At 32.4% G+C, this 14,054-nt stretch overlaps 1 protein-coding gene across 2 annotated transcripts; it reads left to right on the top strand.

Annotated features, from left to right (window-relative positions):
• Positions 1–1,010: 1,010 nt before the first annotated feature.
• Positions 1,011–12,559, top strand: LOC113519765 (uncharacterized). Of its 2 annotated transcripts, none has more exons than XM_026904961.3 (12): positions 1,011–1,184; positions 1,484–1,600; positions 2,190–2,956; positions 4,337–4,552; positions 5,187–5,353; positions 6,420–6,535; positions 7,123–7,372; positions 7,815–8,019; positions 9,168–9,278; positions 9,698–9,793; positions 10,339–10,502; positions 11,206–12,559. In XM_026904961.3, the coding sequence occupies exons 2-12, from the start codon at positions 1,569–1,571 to the stop codon at positions 11,257–11,259; spliced, it is 2,178 nt and encodes a 725-aa protein (XP_026760762.2). In that variant the 5' UTR covers positions 1,011–1,184; positions 1,484–1,568; the 3' UTR covers positions 11,260–12,559. The 2 variants fall into 2 exon arrangements, with proteins under 2 accessions (XP_026760762.2, XP_031769608.2); XM_031913748.2 differs by lacking the exon at positions 1,011–1,184 and adding an exon at positions 1,220–1,343.
• The last annotated feature ends 1,495 nt before the right edge of the window (positions 12,560–14,054 follow it).

Genomic DNA, 14,054 nt, shown 5'->3' with positions numbered 1-14,054 from the left:
AAGAGCGGCTTTTTTAAATTGCATTGAATATTTAATAATTTGTTAAACTACTTCTTTTCATCTCTTTTTATATACAACTAGCATACAATCAACATAAATTATTAAATTTAATTTTGCATAAAACAGACTAAATTTAGCTCAATAAACTTAAATATTAATTTATTTCCAATTTATAGCTTTGTACATTTGTACCTTTACCTTACAATCATCATTATGATCTGTAGATGTCAAACTTTCTATTTACATTTAGAAACACATAAGAACCGTTCAAAATAGCGAAATTACTAATTAACAGTTAGATGAGTTATCCAGTTACCCTAAGAACATCCGAAATCTTAGCAATTACGCAGTATTATTTGCTGTTAATCTTCATTTTTAACTTATTTATTTTATATTACTAGGACCGCAGTAAAATTTCTATATCGGCAATTAGTAAAAAGAGAACGAAAGATACACCATCAGTTGCTATTTTTCTCAATTCATAGCAGACAAGTGTGTAGAAAATGTGTATGAAAACTTTTTGTTCATTTACATTACTAGATTATATATTCGACACAGTTTATATAGAAAATATGCAAGCAGGTTGTATCTGAATTCGGTAGGGTTATATAGCCGTATAATATTTTTTATACACTAGCGTGCTATAAATTAACAAAAATAGCAACTGATGAGTTATCTTTTGTCTTCTTTTTACTAATTATATTTGCATAAAAAGAAAAAAGCAACCATATGATTTACAGATTTTATTTTATTATTTCTTATATATAATTTCGTTGTTCTTAGCATTTAATAGTATAAAAAGGATTTAAATGACCAAGTATCAATATAACTTTACTCAATAGATTACATTTAAGTTCATTTCTAATGAACTTAAATGTAATGTATTGAGTAGTGTCTCTTTTAGGGTCCAATGCACCTCCGTACACGGTTTTTGACTTGAATCATATCTAGATTAAGTCAAGTTTTAATTGTCAAATTAATTTCAGAACGCAACCGCATTTTGGTTGGCTGCCATTTGCTATATTCTGTCATTCTTTTAATGTTATTGGAATAAAATTGTTTTGTTTTAGATTTCTCGGGCCAATATATCTAGAAACTAAGTGTCTATTCATCAAATTGTTATTTAAAATTAATTTATATTCAATAAGAAGTTAAAATGTGCCGGAAATTATATAAATTATCATGTAAGAGTTAAATATAATTTAAGTTATAAGTGTATGTTTTCAAAGAATAATAATATTCAACTCGTATCTTTAAATTTACAAAGACGCTGAAAGTGGCTATCTGTTGTCTGGGAACTACAATAAAACAAGAAAATATATACACTATTATTTATTTGACAGGTGTCACTGTTTGTCATTGTAATACCTAATTCCTGTAATTCGGATTTCTCAAAAGCATAATATTTGTATTCTAGTGCTCACTTGTATTTAAATAAAAAGCTTAAATATTTTATTATAAAACAAAGATTTAACTATTTCAGCATAATGCAGATGAACCACATGCATTTTGTAATACTATCTACTAGCAGAATTATTTTTATCATCAAGTTGTAAAATGAACACATTATGTCTTATTTGAGTACGTCGGAAAATGTGGGGTGAGTTTTAACAATTTATAATTAAGTTAAAAAAGAAAATAAGAACTATACATATAGTAATAATAACAGTACCTATCTATTTGCTTTAGTACAATGTTATGAATGCAACAATTGTTCTGAATTGAATATAAAATGTTTGTTTCATTATTATAGCAATAATTTTATTTTTATAAATGTAAAAGCAATTAACTGTTATATTTACATAAGCAAATGTATTATATTTAAAAATTATTACACAAAAAGCTTTAAAGGCGAGTATACATACCATATGTAAAGTCATGAATTTCATAAATTAGGTACATTAATAGTAAAGTGTAAACAATGTTGTATGTTATTTAATAAACTTATTTCTTTAAACTTTTCTATTTCCTTTTACTTCGTTACCTCTGCTTACTTCCCCTGTATTTAAGATGGATACATATTATGGAGCTATTTAAAAAAGAAGGAGAGTTAGAAGAAATTGATATTTATGGTTTTATTTGTTTTCAGTCATATCTGCAATATTTTTTACAAATTTGATAATTAAATTAATGTAAATTGAATTAGATAAATATGCTTAAATGTTATAATGAGTATAACTTTCTTATAGTTTCAGTGGCATTCCACAAAACATATCTGATGCAAGCTGCGCCACGCAGTATAAAATGGCAGTGGAGGGTGTGGCAGGGAGTGATGTTAACATGTTCATACATGACAGTTCAGGAGATGAGCAGACATATGTAACACACCTCAATGACAATTTCTTTCATACCAAATTTAAAATAGATCCCAACGAATTGTACACGTTCCATGACTCTGATGTCATAGCAGGTGAAATAACTGTAAGTCACACAGAAGATGCTTTTATTTATACAGACAATGTTGATGTCAAAAGTAAAATGATAGAAAGTCCGAACAAGGAAGTAGATCTCATAGACACACTTACAAATGGTGACATTAAGGATGAAATCAAGAACGAGGTTATATCTAATGGTCACTATACATCCATTGCAAAAACAGCTACTTACAAAGACAGTAAGACTACTAATACCAAAGTTTCAAAAACTAAAAGCCATAGTCAGGTGACTCAAGAGTCCCGAATAAATTCAGTTAGTGAAGTACGCCGACCAAGTGTTCATAGCCCTAAGGGTGGGAGTGTGGGTACAGTACATACTCCTAGTGTGAAAACCAGTATTAATAGTGTTAATTCCAACAATGTTAAGACTGTGTCTGCTATAAAACAGACAGGACAAGAAACTTTTTTGGATGTCTATAAGAGGGAACAAGGGTTAGTGGAGAATGGTCCGGCAGTAAACAAAACTGAAGATACAAAACCTACTATTAAAATTCCAGCTCCTGTCAAGAAAACACCATCAGGTATTTTCCTACTAGTCATAAGACTAATGTATATAAATATATCATACAATATAACTGCATAAATATTTTGTATTCTTTACTGTACACAAAAAGGTATTGTATCAACAATAAATAAACATAATAGTGCACAAGGGTAAGCTTATCTTTAAAAGAGATTTCTTCCAGTAAACCCAATGAGATAAACTGACAGTTTATTTTTAATTGCAGGCATAAATAAAAATAGAATATATAAATCCCATATACATAGTATCATTACTATTTTTACATATAACTGGAGTAAACAAAACTCTATAATCATATAAACCTCTATAATATTTGTTATGTATATCTTGAAAACATTATTTATATTAATATAGTAGATAAGTGTCAAATAATATTTTGACAAGGATTACAATAGTAAATAATTTCTTGTTTTATAAGAAAATTTTCATTACGATTAGCAAACAAAGAATATATTGGAAAGTAAAGTTCATAAATCCTTTTGATGACAAATTTTATTATCTAAGCAGATTGAATGCACAAATTATACAAGTGGATAAGGAAAGTATATAAAAATAGAGGCCATTGTCGCTTGTCTAATTTCTAATTATACATGGTGTGAAGATTTGCCTAATATCGTGTTGAGTGTATTTGAAAATGTAGTACAAAATTTGTAAACTAATAGAATCTAACAAAATCCCCTTAGCTTCGGATTTTAAAATTTGATAATGAAGTAATATGAATGATTTTATGATTTTTTTTTTATTATAACAATTTTATCATAATTTTTACTTGTATTTAATACTGGTCAAATAATTTGATGGGGTCTACTTGTAACACTATGCCCATATAATTTGTATAATGTGACATCCATGTACTTAATTCTCTTATTTCTGTTAACAAGGATTAATGCTGTATTGGCAGAAATAAAACAAAAATAAAATAACTTATATAGTTGGCTATTTCATTGTTGGTTTTGTTCTATTTTTCAAAATTATTTTTTAAACTATTTATTAGGAATCCATCTGATTAACAAAATCATTCTAATTTGTTCACTAATAATAATTAATACCATTCTCATTTTTGCATTTAGGAAAGGGAAGAATGATTTAGAATTCATAATTCTATAAATCTGGCACTTTTTTTGTTTATTGAGTAAGAGGTACAAACAATTTCAATACGTGATTAGACAGAATATTTTATTTTTATGTAATAACATATTAAAATAAATAATCTAAACATGTTTGGTGAAATAAAGTTTAGGACTTGCCTGCAATTAAAGTGTACTGGTATCTTTAATATATTGTAATATATGTATGTATATTCCATTTAAATACATGCTGCATCATTTATATACAACATAATGACACAATGACACATACGTAACAACTACCCTAACAGGAAAAGCGTCGCAAGCGAAATCTCGACGTGGTCGTGGACCGGCAGTCCATGAAGCGCTACAACGGATACCGCCGCAGCGAGCAGTGCCCGTGCTGAACCGCGCCTGGCACGCACCCGGCGACGAATTGTTCGCGTGTGGCCCACTCGATGGCCGCAGGCCACATTGCCGCCAACTAGACAGCAGCAGCAGCGACGACGATTATATGCCTGATTTTGGTAAGCCTTTTCTTTTGATTTTCATTACTATTACTACTTTTGTTAATTGGTGAAAATGGAATGGTACTATCAATATACGCTGGCGGGCTACCTGTTAGAGATGATAGCTAAGGATAAAAACAAGTTAGCTCATCGTGATCAATTCCACAAGAATTAACCACGATGGTTTTATATTGCAAGCAACGAAGCTGTTAGACCCAATCACTAATAATATTTTTTCCCCATTATTACTACTGGTACTAGTATATCACCTTTTGATGTAAAGAAGTTGTAGGCAGTCATAGTTATACATAAAGACCTATGATGTGCTTACCTTATGATCCCTTTCAGTCGTAAGGCAAAGCACGACGCAAGTCATACCATTTTAATAATTATTAATTATTACAAATTTAGGTTTCGATTATTGAATTCTTGCGTTGCAGTTAGAATCAAAGTTTTTAATAATAGATTCATAAGCAATGAATACATTCATTCACATTTAATTAATAATGGTTTGAAGTTCGCTAGCAGAGCACTTTTTAAATAATCACTTAAAACATTAATTTATTTTTGAAAATTTATGCATAATTGTGACCTCACATTTTGGTAAGCGAACATTACGGACGCTCTTAACTTGTAACATATGTTGTTGCAGACCCGGGCTGGGGCCCGGTGTGTGTAGAGGAGAGTGCGGCGGAGAGTCGCGGTGCACGACTAGCGCTGCGCCGCGGCGCGCTGCGGCGGCACGTGGCTCGCGCCCGCGCCGCCCTGCGGCTTGCGCCTTCGCATACGCACCACCGGGCGCTGGTTGCCTTGATCAAGGTCAGTTGCAAACTAGTCCTGGGTCCACAGTGACCTACTTTCTACAGAGGTGCAGCTTCTTAGATGCTTCCAAATATGCTATGTAACTTGTGTAGTCTAGCGTACTGAACTTTGTCCACGAGTATATTGCAAACATAGATTTTTATATATTTGTGACAATATAACATTTAACAAGAAAGACATTATTACTTAAATAAAGATTATTATTATTTTAAATTTACGATATCTCGGCTTAAAACCGGTTTTACAGATGTACACGGGCCTAAGCTAAGTGCATAACTGTGTGCTATGTTTTTGTATAAATGTAATTTGTCTGGTAATCTGTTTGTAATATTATGTTAACCTATACATGTACCAGGAACATCTAGTCCAATTTGTAGAAGCTTCCTGACAATTCGGCATGTATTTAGGATTACGGCTTTCTGTAATTGATGGTAAATATTGGGTGGTAACTTTAGAGTATTTATCGCCTGATGCAGTTGTTTCGGTATTACACCTGTCGTGGAAAGTACTATTGGAATTATTGTCACTTTTGTAAGTTCCAAAGTCGGGTGATTTCGTATTGAAATTCGGTGTATTTAGATAGTTTCTCTGCTATTGTATTCGTATTATATCGCAGAAAAATAATCATTATATTGAACACATCCATACATAGATAGTTATATCAATTGTAAATTGTTCCTAGTGTCAAATTGATTATTATCAGAAGATGTAATCTAGTGATAGTAATTCATTTTATAGAATTAGCAAAATAATGTACCAAAATTTATTGCAAATCACAGCACTATGGTAGCAAACTAAAATAGCGCCTAGCATGCCCCACGGACGTGCTATTATCTTACAACTAACCTCATGTAATTACTGTTTGGTCCCGGCATAGAACCCCCTCCTTTTCCTATTAGAGGCCCATTTTTAACAGTGGACACTTGACGACGGATATGATGAATAACTATCAGGCGTCAACGCTGCTTATTATCCAAGACTTGGCTAATAAGTGACATTGCCTTTCATGCTTGTCCATTAAGTATGTATACTAGTTTTATTAATTTTTTTTTTTCGATAATAGAAACAATTGAACAATCAAGATTCACCGTGTCGACTACCGACGTCAACAGTCAACCACTTGCTAGCAATGCGTGGTATGCCGACATTGCTATCACTACAGGAGCGCAGGCAACTTAGGTAATGTTTCTATTTGTTTACTTAATTATATTTCTTTTAATCCTTTTACTATAATAAATGCAAAAGTTTGTAACGATTGATAGATGGATGATTGTTTGTTGACCCCTTTATACAAAAGCTACTAAACAGATTTGAATGTAATTTGGTATATGTCTAGGTTGTAACCTAATTTAGCACAGCATATTTTATGTACGGATTTACGTGAAATACAATTAGTATTACATATGTATAAAATCGAAATATTACTCTCTCATGCACCGACCACGTAATCTTGAAAAAAGTAGACAGACTAAACAAAGCAAAAAGTATGTTTTTTATTACAAAAATAATACTATCAGATTGGCAAATTTAATAATTCAATGTCATAAATATTCTAATCCTACTAATATTGTTAATATAAAGGTTTGTGAAGGTAGATGTATAGATGAGTGCTTGTTACTATGTCACCCAAAAATTACTGCATCGATTTTAATTTGTTAAAAAAAATTAGTACACAGATAAATTATATTATTCACGCAGGTGAAGCCGCGGAATGTAGCTGGTTTATTATTAAAATAACAATCACTAATATACTTTCATATTTATAGGGAAAGTGGATGGTCTGGTGGCGAGAGTGGTTCCGTGGAGCACCTAATGGGTAATACATGTGCTGAAGAGAGATGTACTGAACAGCCGGTACCATGCGGCCGGTATTGCCTATCGCATGTCACGTTAGCACCCGAACAGCGGCTGTACGCAGCATGTGCAGCGGTCTTCGCGGGTGGCATTCGCTGTAAACAGCCGCTGTTACCGCTGCAGGATCAAACGCCATTATGTCCAGAGCACGCGTGGAAAAGGGTGTGTTTATATTCATACTATTCCATTATATAGGCAATGTCTTGTTCAAGTTTAAAAAATTCCTTACTGAGGATCATCGTGTTCAACAAATCAAATCTCTTTAAAGCACTTTATATTTATTTTAGAAACATACTACTTCCAATTTTGTACTTTGAGTTCAGAATGTAATTTAATAACGAATCGATCAAATACATTATTCAATTATGATTGAGTATCCAAACAATTTTTAAATATCCTATAATAGGTCCTACAGTTTAATTTTTACTTATCTTTTAGATCTATAATTTTAATAGACTTCGAAAAGGAGCAAGCTCGCGGTTTAAACATGTCCTTAAAATATTAAATGGAGTTTGATGGAAATATCAGAAGAAAGAGCTCTACTGTCTTTCTGTAAAGGAATTATTATAAATGAATATTACAATATATTTGTGTATCTTTACAGGATAACTATGACAAACTAAGCCGAGATTGTCGGCCAAAGAAGGCTGTCCGCAAGCGAGCATGGGTCGCACCGGTGCGGCCCCCGCGGCGGGCGAAGCGCCGCCGGCGGCCGGCGCGGGCCCGGCCGGAGCCACCCGCCACCACCGCCGCCCCACAACCGCCCCAGGCGCTACCTGCACCACCGCAATCTGATCAATCTCTGTCAGGTATGTTAAAGCTGGTGGCATACTTGGAAAGAACTATTGATAATTTTTTTATGCTACTTAGTTTGGCAAACAAGCTGATGGCCCATCTGATGGAATGTGGTAAACCTTCAAGAAAAGAGTATATTCCTTTTTAAAAGGCCGGCAGCACACCTGCAATGCCGCTGGTGTTGTGGGTTATCATGGGCGGCGGTAGTCACTTACCATCAGGTGAGCCGCATGCTCGTTTGCCCCCTGTGTTGTAAAAAAAAAAAAAACCATTGCACGTAGACATGGACAATATCATTGACATCACAGAATATACTGTGTCGTCCATGATATCCTTCATGCGTTGTTATTCCTGAGGACTAAGGTGTCAATGGACACTTGTATATTTTGGTAGCATGTCAGGGCATGATTTATAGTTAATTTACTAAAGGTTCTCAAGCATTAATCCTGTGCCATACAAAACAGGTACAAGGAAATATAAAACCTTAGTCCTTAGGAATGGTATTATAAGTATCACTTTACAATACTGTTATTACCATAGTGTAGCTTGTATTAACAGGTAATGATTGAATACCACTACACGTAAGATGGGTCTAACTCTAATTATGATTCCAAGTCACAGAAAAAGTGTAGAACTTCGATAAATAATATTTTACTGAACCCTAGTTCAGTCGTTGTTATTTTACGAAAGTCCATATTACTTCATGGTGCATACATGCTTATTTTATGGTGATAACCATTTGCAAACCCAAACAGTTAACACTAGTGAAATAGTGAAGTGAAACACTTAAAGTGTTGGCAGGCACACATACTAATGGCAGAAGAATTAAACAAAATAATTCAAATCAAATCGCCAGTTAAATAATTTATTTTTGTCAAATTAAAATGTTCACTTGTCTTTTTTTATGCAACTTAGAATGGCAAACAAGCTAACCAACCATCTGGTGGAAAGTGGTAATCGTCGCCTATAGACATGGAGTAGTACCATGGACATAACAGAGTTAAGACTGTTTTGCCCATGAAACTCCCCATGCGTTGTCTTTCCTGAGGACTTAGGTGTCATTCCTCTGTACCCTGTAAATTCACTGTCATATCCCACCATTCAATTCGAAACACAGAATGCTGTTGCTGCCGCCCATACATCGTTTCTTCTTGCATTTCAGAGATAAACGTTTGTTCAAACTCATCAACGTACGACAGTTCAGAGGATACCGCCATGGGCGCACTTAGTGAAAATGAATACATTCCTGTGGCAAGCAACTCCCATGAACTTGGTATATATCATTTTACTATTGTTACGATAACGTTTGTTTTCCCTTCTTTTACTGCAGTTTGTCTTAAGTATTTATACTTGTATTCTTTATTGCATTTATATAAAAAAAATGTACAATAAGGATGGACTTATCTCTGAAAGAGATATCTTCGAGCCAAAATTTCTTCAATCCTTTCTTTTTTTTTCTAGTGAAAAAAAAAAGAAAGGATTAGCGGGTAATCTAGTGCTACATTTATAATAGTATTAATGAACAGTGTGATTTCAATGAGATACTATTATTTAATATGAACTAAAGTAAGTCTCTTGGGGCTTGCGTTTTCAATTTAAGAAATGTGTCTTATGCATGAGTTTACGTCAAGATATTCAGATGATTATATTATACTGTACTAATATATAAATGTGATATTTTACACATTGTAGAAGTGGAGGTGGAACAAGTGCCGCACGATGACATTCTAGATCCTGCCGTACTCAGTCAAATTCCAGACGAAGCATTCACAGAGTTTTTCAATCAAGGTAATTTCACTATTAGTCAATACATATGTATTGATGGTATATTCACCTGTTTTAAAGCGGTTTACTATAGTAGGATCCCAGAAATAATGATAAAAGTGAAGTCAAATTATGTACACAATGCTCCAAATGCATTGAGGGTTGTGTACATACACAATCAAAGGGGAAATTATTAGTAGCAGCAGAGAACACCCACCTGGGGATGAGTTTCTTATGAAATGCTGAAGTATAGGGCCACTTCTTACGTTTGTGTATGTGGGGCAGGGGGAGGGGGAGCGATTGTTACTAACGCGGAATACTTATTAAGTGGCTTCTTTTTATATTTTTAGAGAAAAAACTCTTCTCCCGAGATGATATATATTTATTGCACTCAGAAATACTAAGAAATTCTAAAAGAGATCTCTTCCAGTCAACTCAACATATAAAGACATAGGAAGTCTTGAGTGGGCATTAGTTGTGCAAGAAATTATTGAAATTATATATTTAAATATTAAAAGCTAATTGATAATTACTATATACTAATTGTAAAATCTTAACGTTTTGTGCAGCTGAGGGTGGTGCGCCATTCGCGGAGAGTTCCGAGCTAGCGGCGGCACTAGAAGCCGTACTGGATGAGCGCGCGCTCGATTCTATAGCGGACTGCGTGTTCACCGCACAGCCGTCTCATCCCTCGAATCCTTCGCATCTCTCGAACCAAGCCGCTAACACTAAGGTAACTTTTTTATAACTTTCCAGCCGACTTAAAATAATAAATACGTTTGAAGCATAATTTATTTGGATAATTTTTTTCTTTAATACTTTTTTTAATTGAAAATGTTGCTTTCACAATAGTTCTATTCATATTTTGTTAAAATTATTAAAATTAAAAGTATTGTTTTATGCAAATAAAATTTTGTATATGAATTCTTAAATGAAATCGAGTGAATAAAAAACTTGAATGAGTGGGTCTTAAAGGAATCCACAAGACTTGTCTAACAATATCTTAGTAGGATGTCATTGGATTTGTCTTAATATTTTTTTTCACACTGTTATATGTTATGCAAAAGATTCAGATATATACATATATAGACCTAAAACATGATCCTCTATTATCCGGAAATTTAGTAGTTTTTTTTTGTAAATCTGTAAGTATGGTGTTTGAGTTTAGATGTCTAGCAGTAGGGAAACCAATCTAAACTAATATATTAAAAGAGTTTGTTTGAACACGTTAATCTCTGGAACTACTGATCGCATTTGGAATAATCTTTTCGTATTTAAAAGCTCATTTTTTAAGAAAGATTATAAGTAATATGGTAGGCTATTTCACATTATGATACGATTACGAGCGAAAATACGGGATACGACTAGTGTTACACAACTTGCTATTTTTATTTTTATCAATTCACAATTTTTAACATACGTAATTTTTGTCTTAGATGCAAGTTCCGACTTCAATGACCATGGAGATGTCGTCGAGCACGCCGTCATAACATTGTAATTTTACATATTTTATGTTAAGCTAAACTAAACTCTATGTACTATAATACTTAGGAACAAATTTGACATTTATAGTCTCAAGAGTTAAAACTATTTTTTCTTCATGCTTTAAGTTTCTGTGTGATTCTGTGGCGACGGTTGCAATACGGAAGATGCGTTTTGTGATAAGGAGCATCCTATGTTAACGCTGTGTAAGTGATGTATATACCTAGATTATGTTGAAATCATATTGACTGTAACGCATCTATGCTTGTGCACTATTATGTAGGTACAATCAGAAAGAACAAACTAACGAGCAAGTTTGTTTATGAGCAATAAATTACTAGGTTACACAGTAATGTCTGCCAAAATTGTACACAATTCATTAATAACACTAGATGTCGCGTGCGACTTCTGTCGCTTTCATATTTAGTTATATTTTTTATTTAAAAAGGATTTTAGGCCGTACTGTTTATTTTGCACGTTATGTAATTATCTGAAACAATTGTGAACCGATTTTAAAATCTGTTTTTATAATTGATATGGTTTACTTCCTTGTTGGCTCTACACCAATCGCCACCATATAAATAGCTCTTGTTATAAAAATACAAAAAAAAAAATTAGCTAAGGAATGACTAGTTTCTTCTTGCAGTTTTGTCTGGATGGAACTTATCACTGGATCCCGGGTCTATATAAACGCAATAACTGAAAAAAATTGAATAAATTTTCATACTGAATTTTATATATACACATAGTCGATTTGCTATGTATAAACGGTTCCGTGTACCTAATAGGATTTTCGAGTATTTAACACTTTTCTTTCAATATTTCTTCTGCCAATAAAGATAGCAATAAGATCTCATTTTGTACTCTAAAACTTATTTGTTACATCTAATAATGTGTTATTGGCGAATAAAGTGTGTAAATAAATTAATAAATATTTACATATAACCACAATACATGTTAATAATAAAACATTTTAAGAAAATATTTTAATTATATACTTGTAATTAAACCGTTATATCCAGACAAAGGGCATCATGACCTTTGTCGTCTCATTGAATAGGTTGTTGATTTAATTCTATTATTATTTTTTTTTTTATTATAATATGTAATTTCTTATGAACTGTCATAAAATTATTATTTCATCTTGGTTAATCTAAAGAGGATGGTAGGGTCATCCTTTAACATGTTAGATTTAAATAAACATTTGAAGAAATACGGGAGAAACCAGCATATTGTTCACCAGAAAAGCAAATTTTGCTATATGGAGAATCTATACGTATTTAATATTTTAAACTACTATTCAGATATCAGTATATGTATATATATATATATATATATATATATATATATATATATATATATATATATATATATATTTTTTATTATTATTGAATATATGTACAGTTTTGGTAGATATTTTAGACAATATTGTTTGATCGGAAATATTAGACTTGGTTTAGTGTATTCTAATGTACCTATACATTTGTAGACACAATTGTTCAGGATTGTAATTGGCTATAGCAAATTACAACAATTTATTCATTCCCCCCCCCCCTCTCCTATTAAGGAGGAAGTAAAATGTTAAGATACTACACTGCATTCGCCCTGATGAAAACTTAAGGCTCCTAATCTACTATATTTCTTTATTTTTACTATTTACCTCTTGATGGTTACCACTTGAATCAGAGGGGCCGTTAGTTTATTTGCTACTCTAAGTAAAAGAAACTGTATGTATTTTGTATACTTCAACTTCGGCTAGATTTCCTACATGAAAATTATGTCGAAATAAGTTGAAGATTGACAGAAACAGCATCATAGATTATTATCTATTTTATGATCTGTATTTATATTATGTTACCTATCAAAATTAATTCCCTTAGTACAATTATATATTTATAATTGTACTAAGGGAATTTAATTATCTATCTATGTTTGCCATTTCTGATTGTCTCCTTCATGCGGTAGTCTTTTTCAGAGTGAGTACAGTGCTTATTATATACAGTATTAGCGGCCCGGTACGTGCTTCGCTACGTATAAAGTGAAGTAATAAAAAAAATTAATTTTAAATGACCGCATGAATGACATAACAACACGCTTGTACTGTCAACACTGAAAAAAATTTCAATTTGACAGCACAATTTCCATCTTAAAAAAGTTTGAATTTGCACAAAAATCCCCATTAACAAAATGATCCGCTATTTGTGAATTCAATTGTTACAAAAAATGTGATAAAGAAGGACCGCTCGACCGATTTTGTGCAAACTTCACATAAACCATCTACTAAATAGTTCGAACAAAGCTTAAACATTTGATTTCGATAGGTGAGCCCGTAATTGAGTTATAAAATTACAACGAAAAGTGGCATTAATTTTTATATGTGTATTGTAATTTTTATATATGATTATAGGTATTGGGATCGTACTGAAGCGCCACTTTTCTAAATCTTTCTTTAAAATTGAAAATTTCAATTTGATGTCACAGCGAAATTTTTACTCTAGGGACCAATATGAACAAAATTTTTAATAGAATTAAGTGAAAAATATTCTAAATTTTGTTTGTGATGGTCCATAAAACAGTAATTACGCGAAACTATCAAATTAAAATATTAGGATAAGAGATAGCTTTAGAAAAATAGACTTTTCAGTATCAGTCCCAATAATTCAGTTTTTAACATTACAGTAGAAAGAAAAAACATGCCACACTTGGTTCTCTCATTATTTATTAGCTTACAGGGTGGAATCGGCGTCGTTAGTTGTATGTAAACTAATGAACATAGGCCTCCCCCATAAAATAGACTTTTGCT

The sequence above is a fragment of the Galleria mellonella genome, unplaced genomic scaffold, assembly GCF_026898425.1.
Source record: "Galleria mellonella isolate WM207_F2 unplaced genomic scaffold, CSIRO_AGI_GalMel_v1 utg65, whole genome shotgun sequence".
Lineage (NCBI taxonomy): Eukaryota > Metazoa > Arthropoda > Insecta > Lepidoptera > Pyralidae > Galleria > Galleria mellonella.
Note: the sequence above shows the minus strand (reverse complement) of the source record. Positions and strands in the feature narration are given on the sequence as shown.

Coding starts and splice junctions, on each gene's coding strand:
- LOC113519765 (XM_026904961.3), top strand. CDS start 1,569: ATGTCTTATTTGAGTACGTCGGAAAATGTGGG. Junction 5,354..6,419: donor CGCTGGTTGCCTTGATCAAG/GTCAGTTGCAAA, acceptor TTTCGATAATAG/AAACAATTGAACAATCAAGA. Junction 8,020..9,167: donor ATCTGATCAATCTCTGTCAG/GTATGTTAAAGC, acceptor CTTGCATTTCAG/AGATAAACGTTTGTTCAAAC.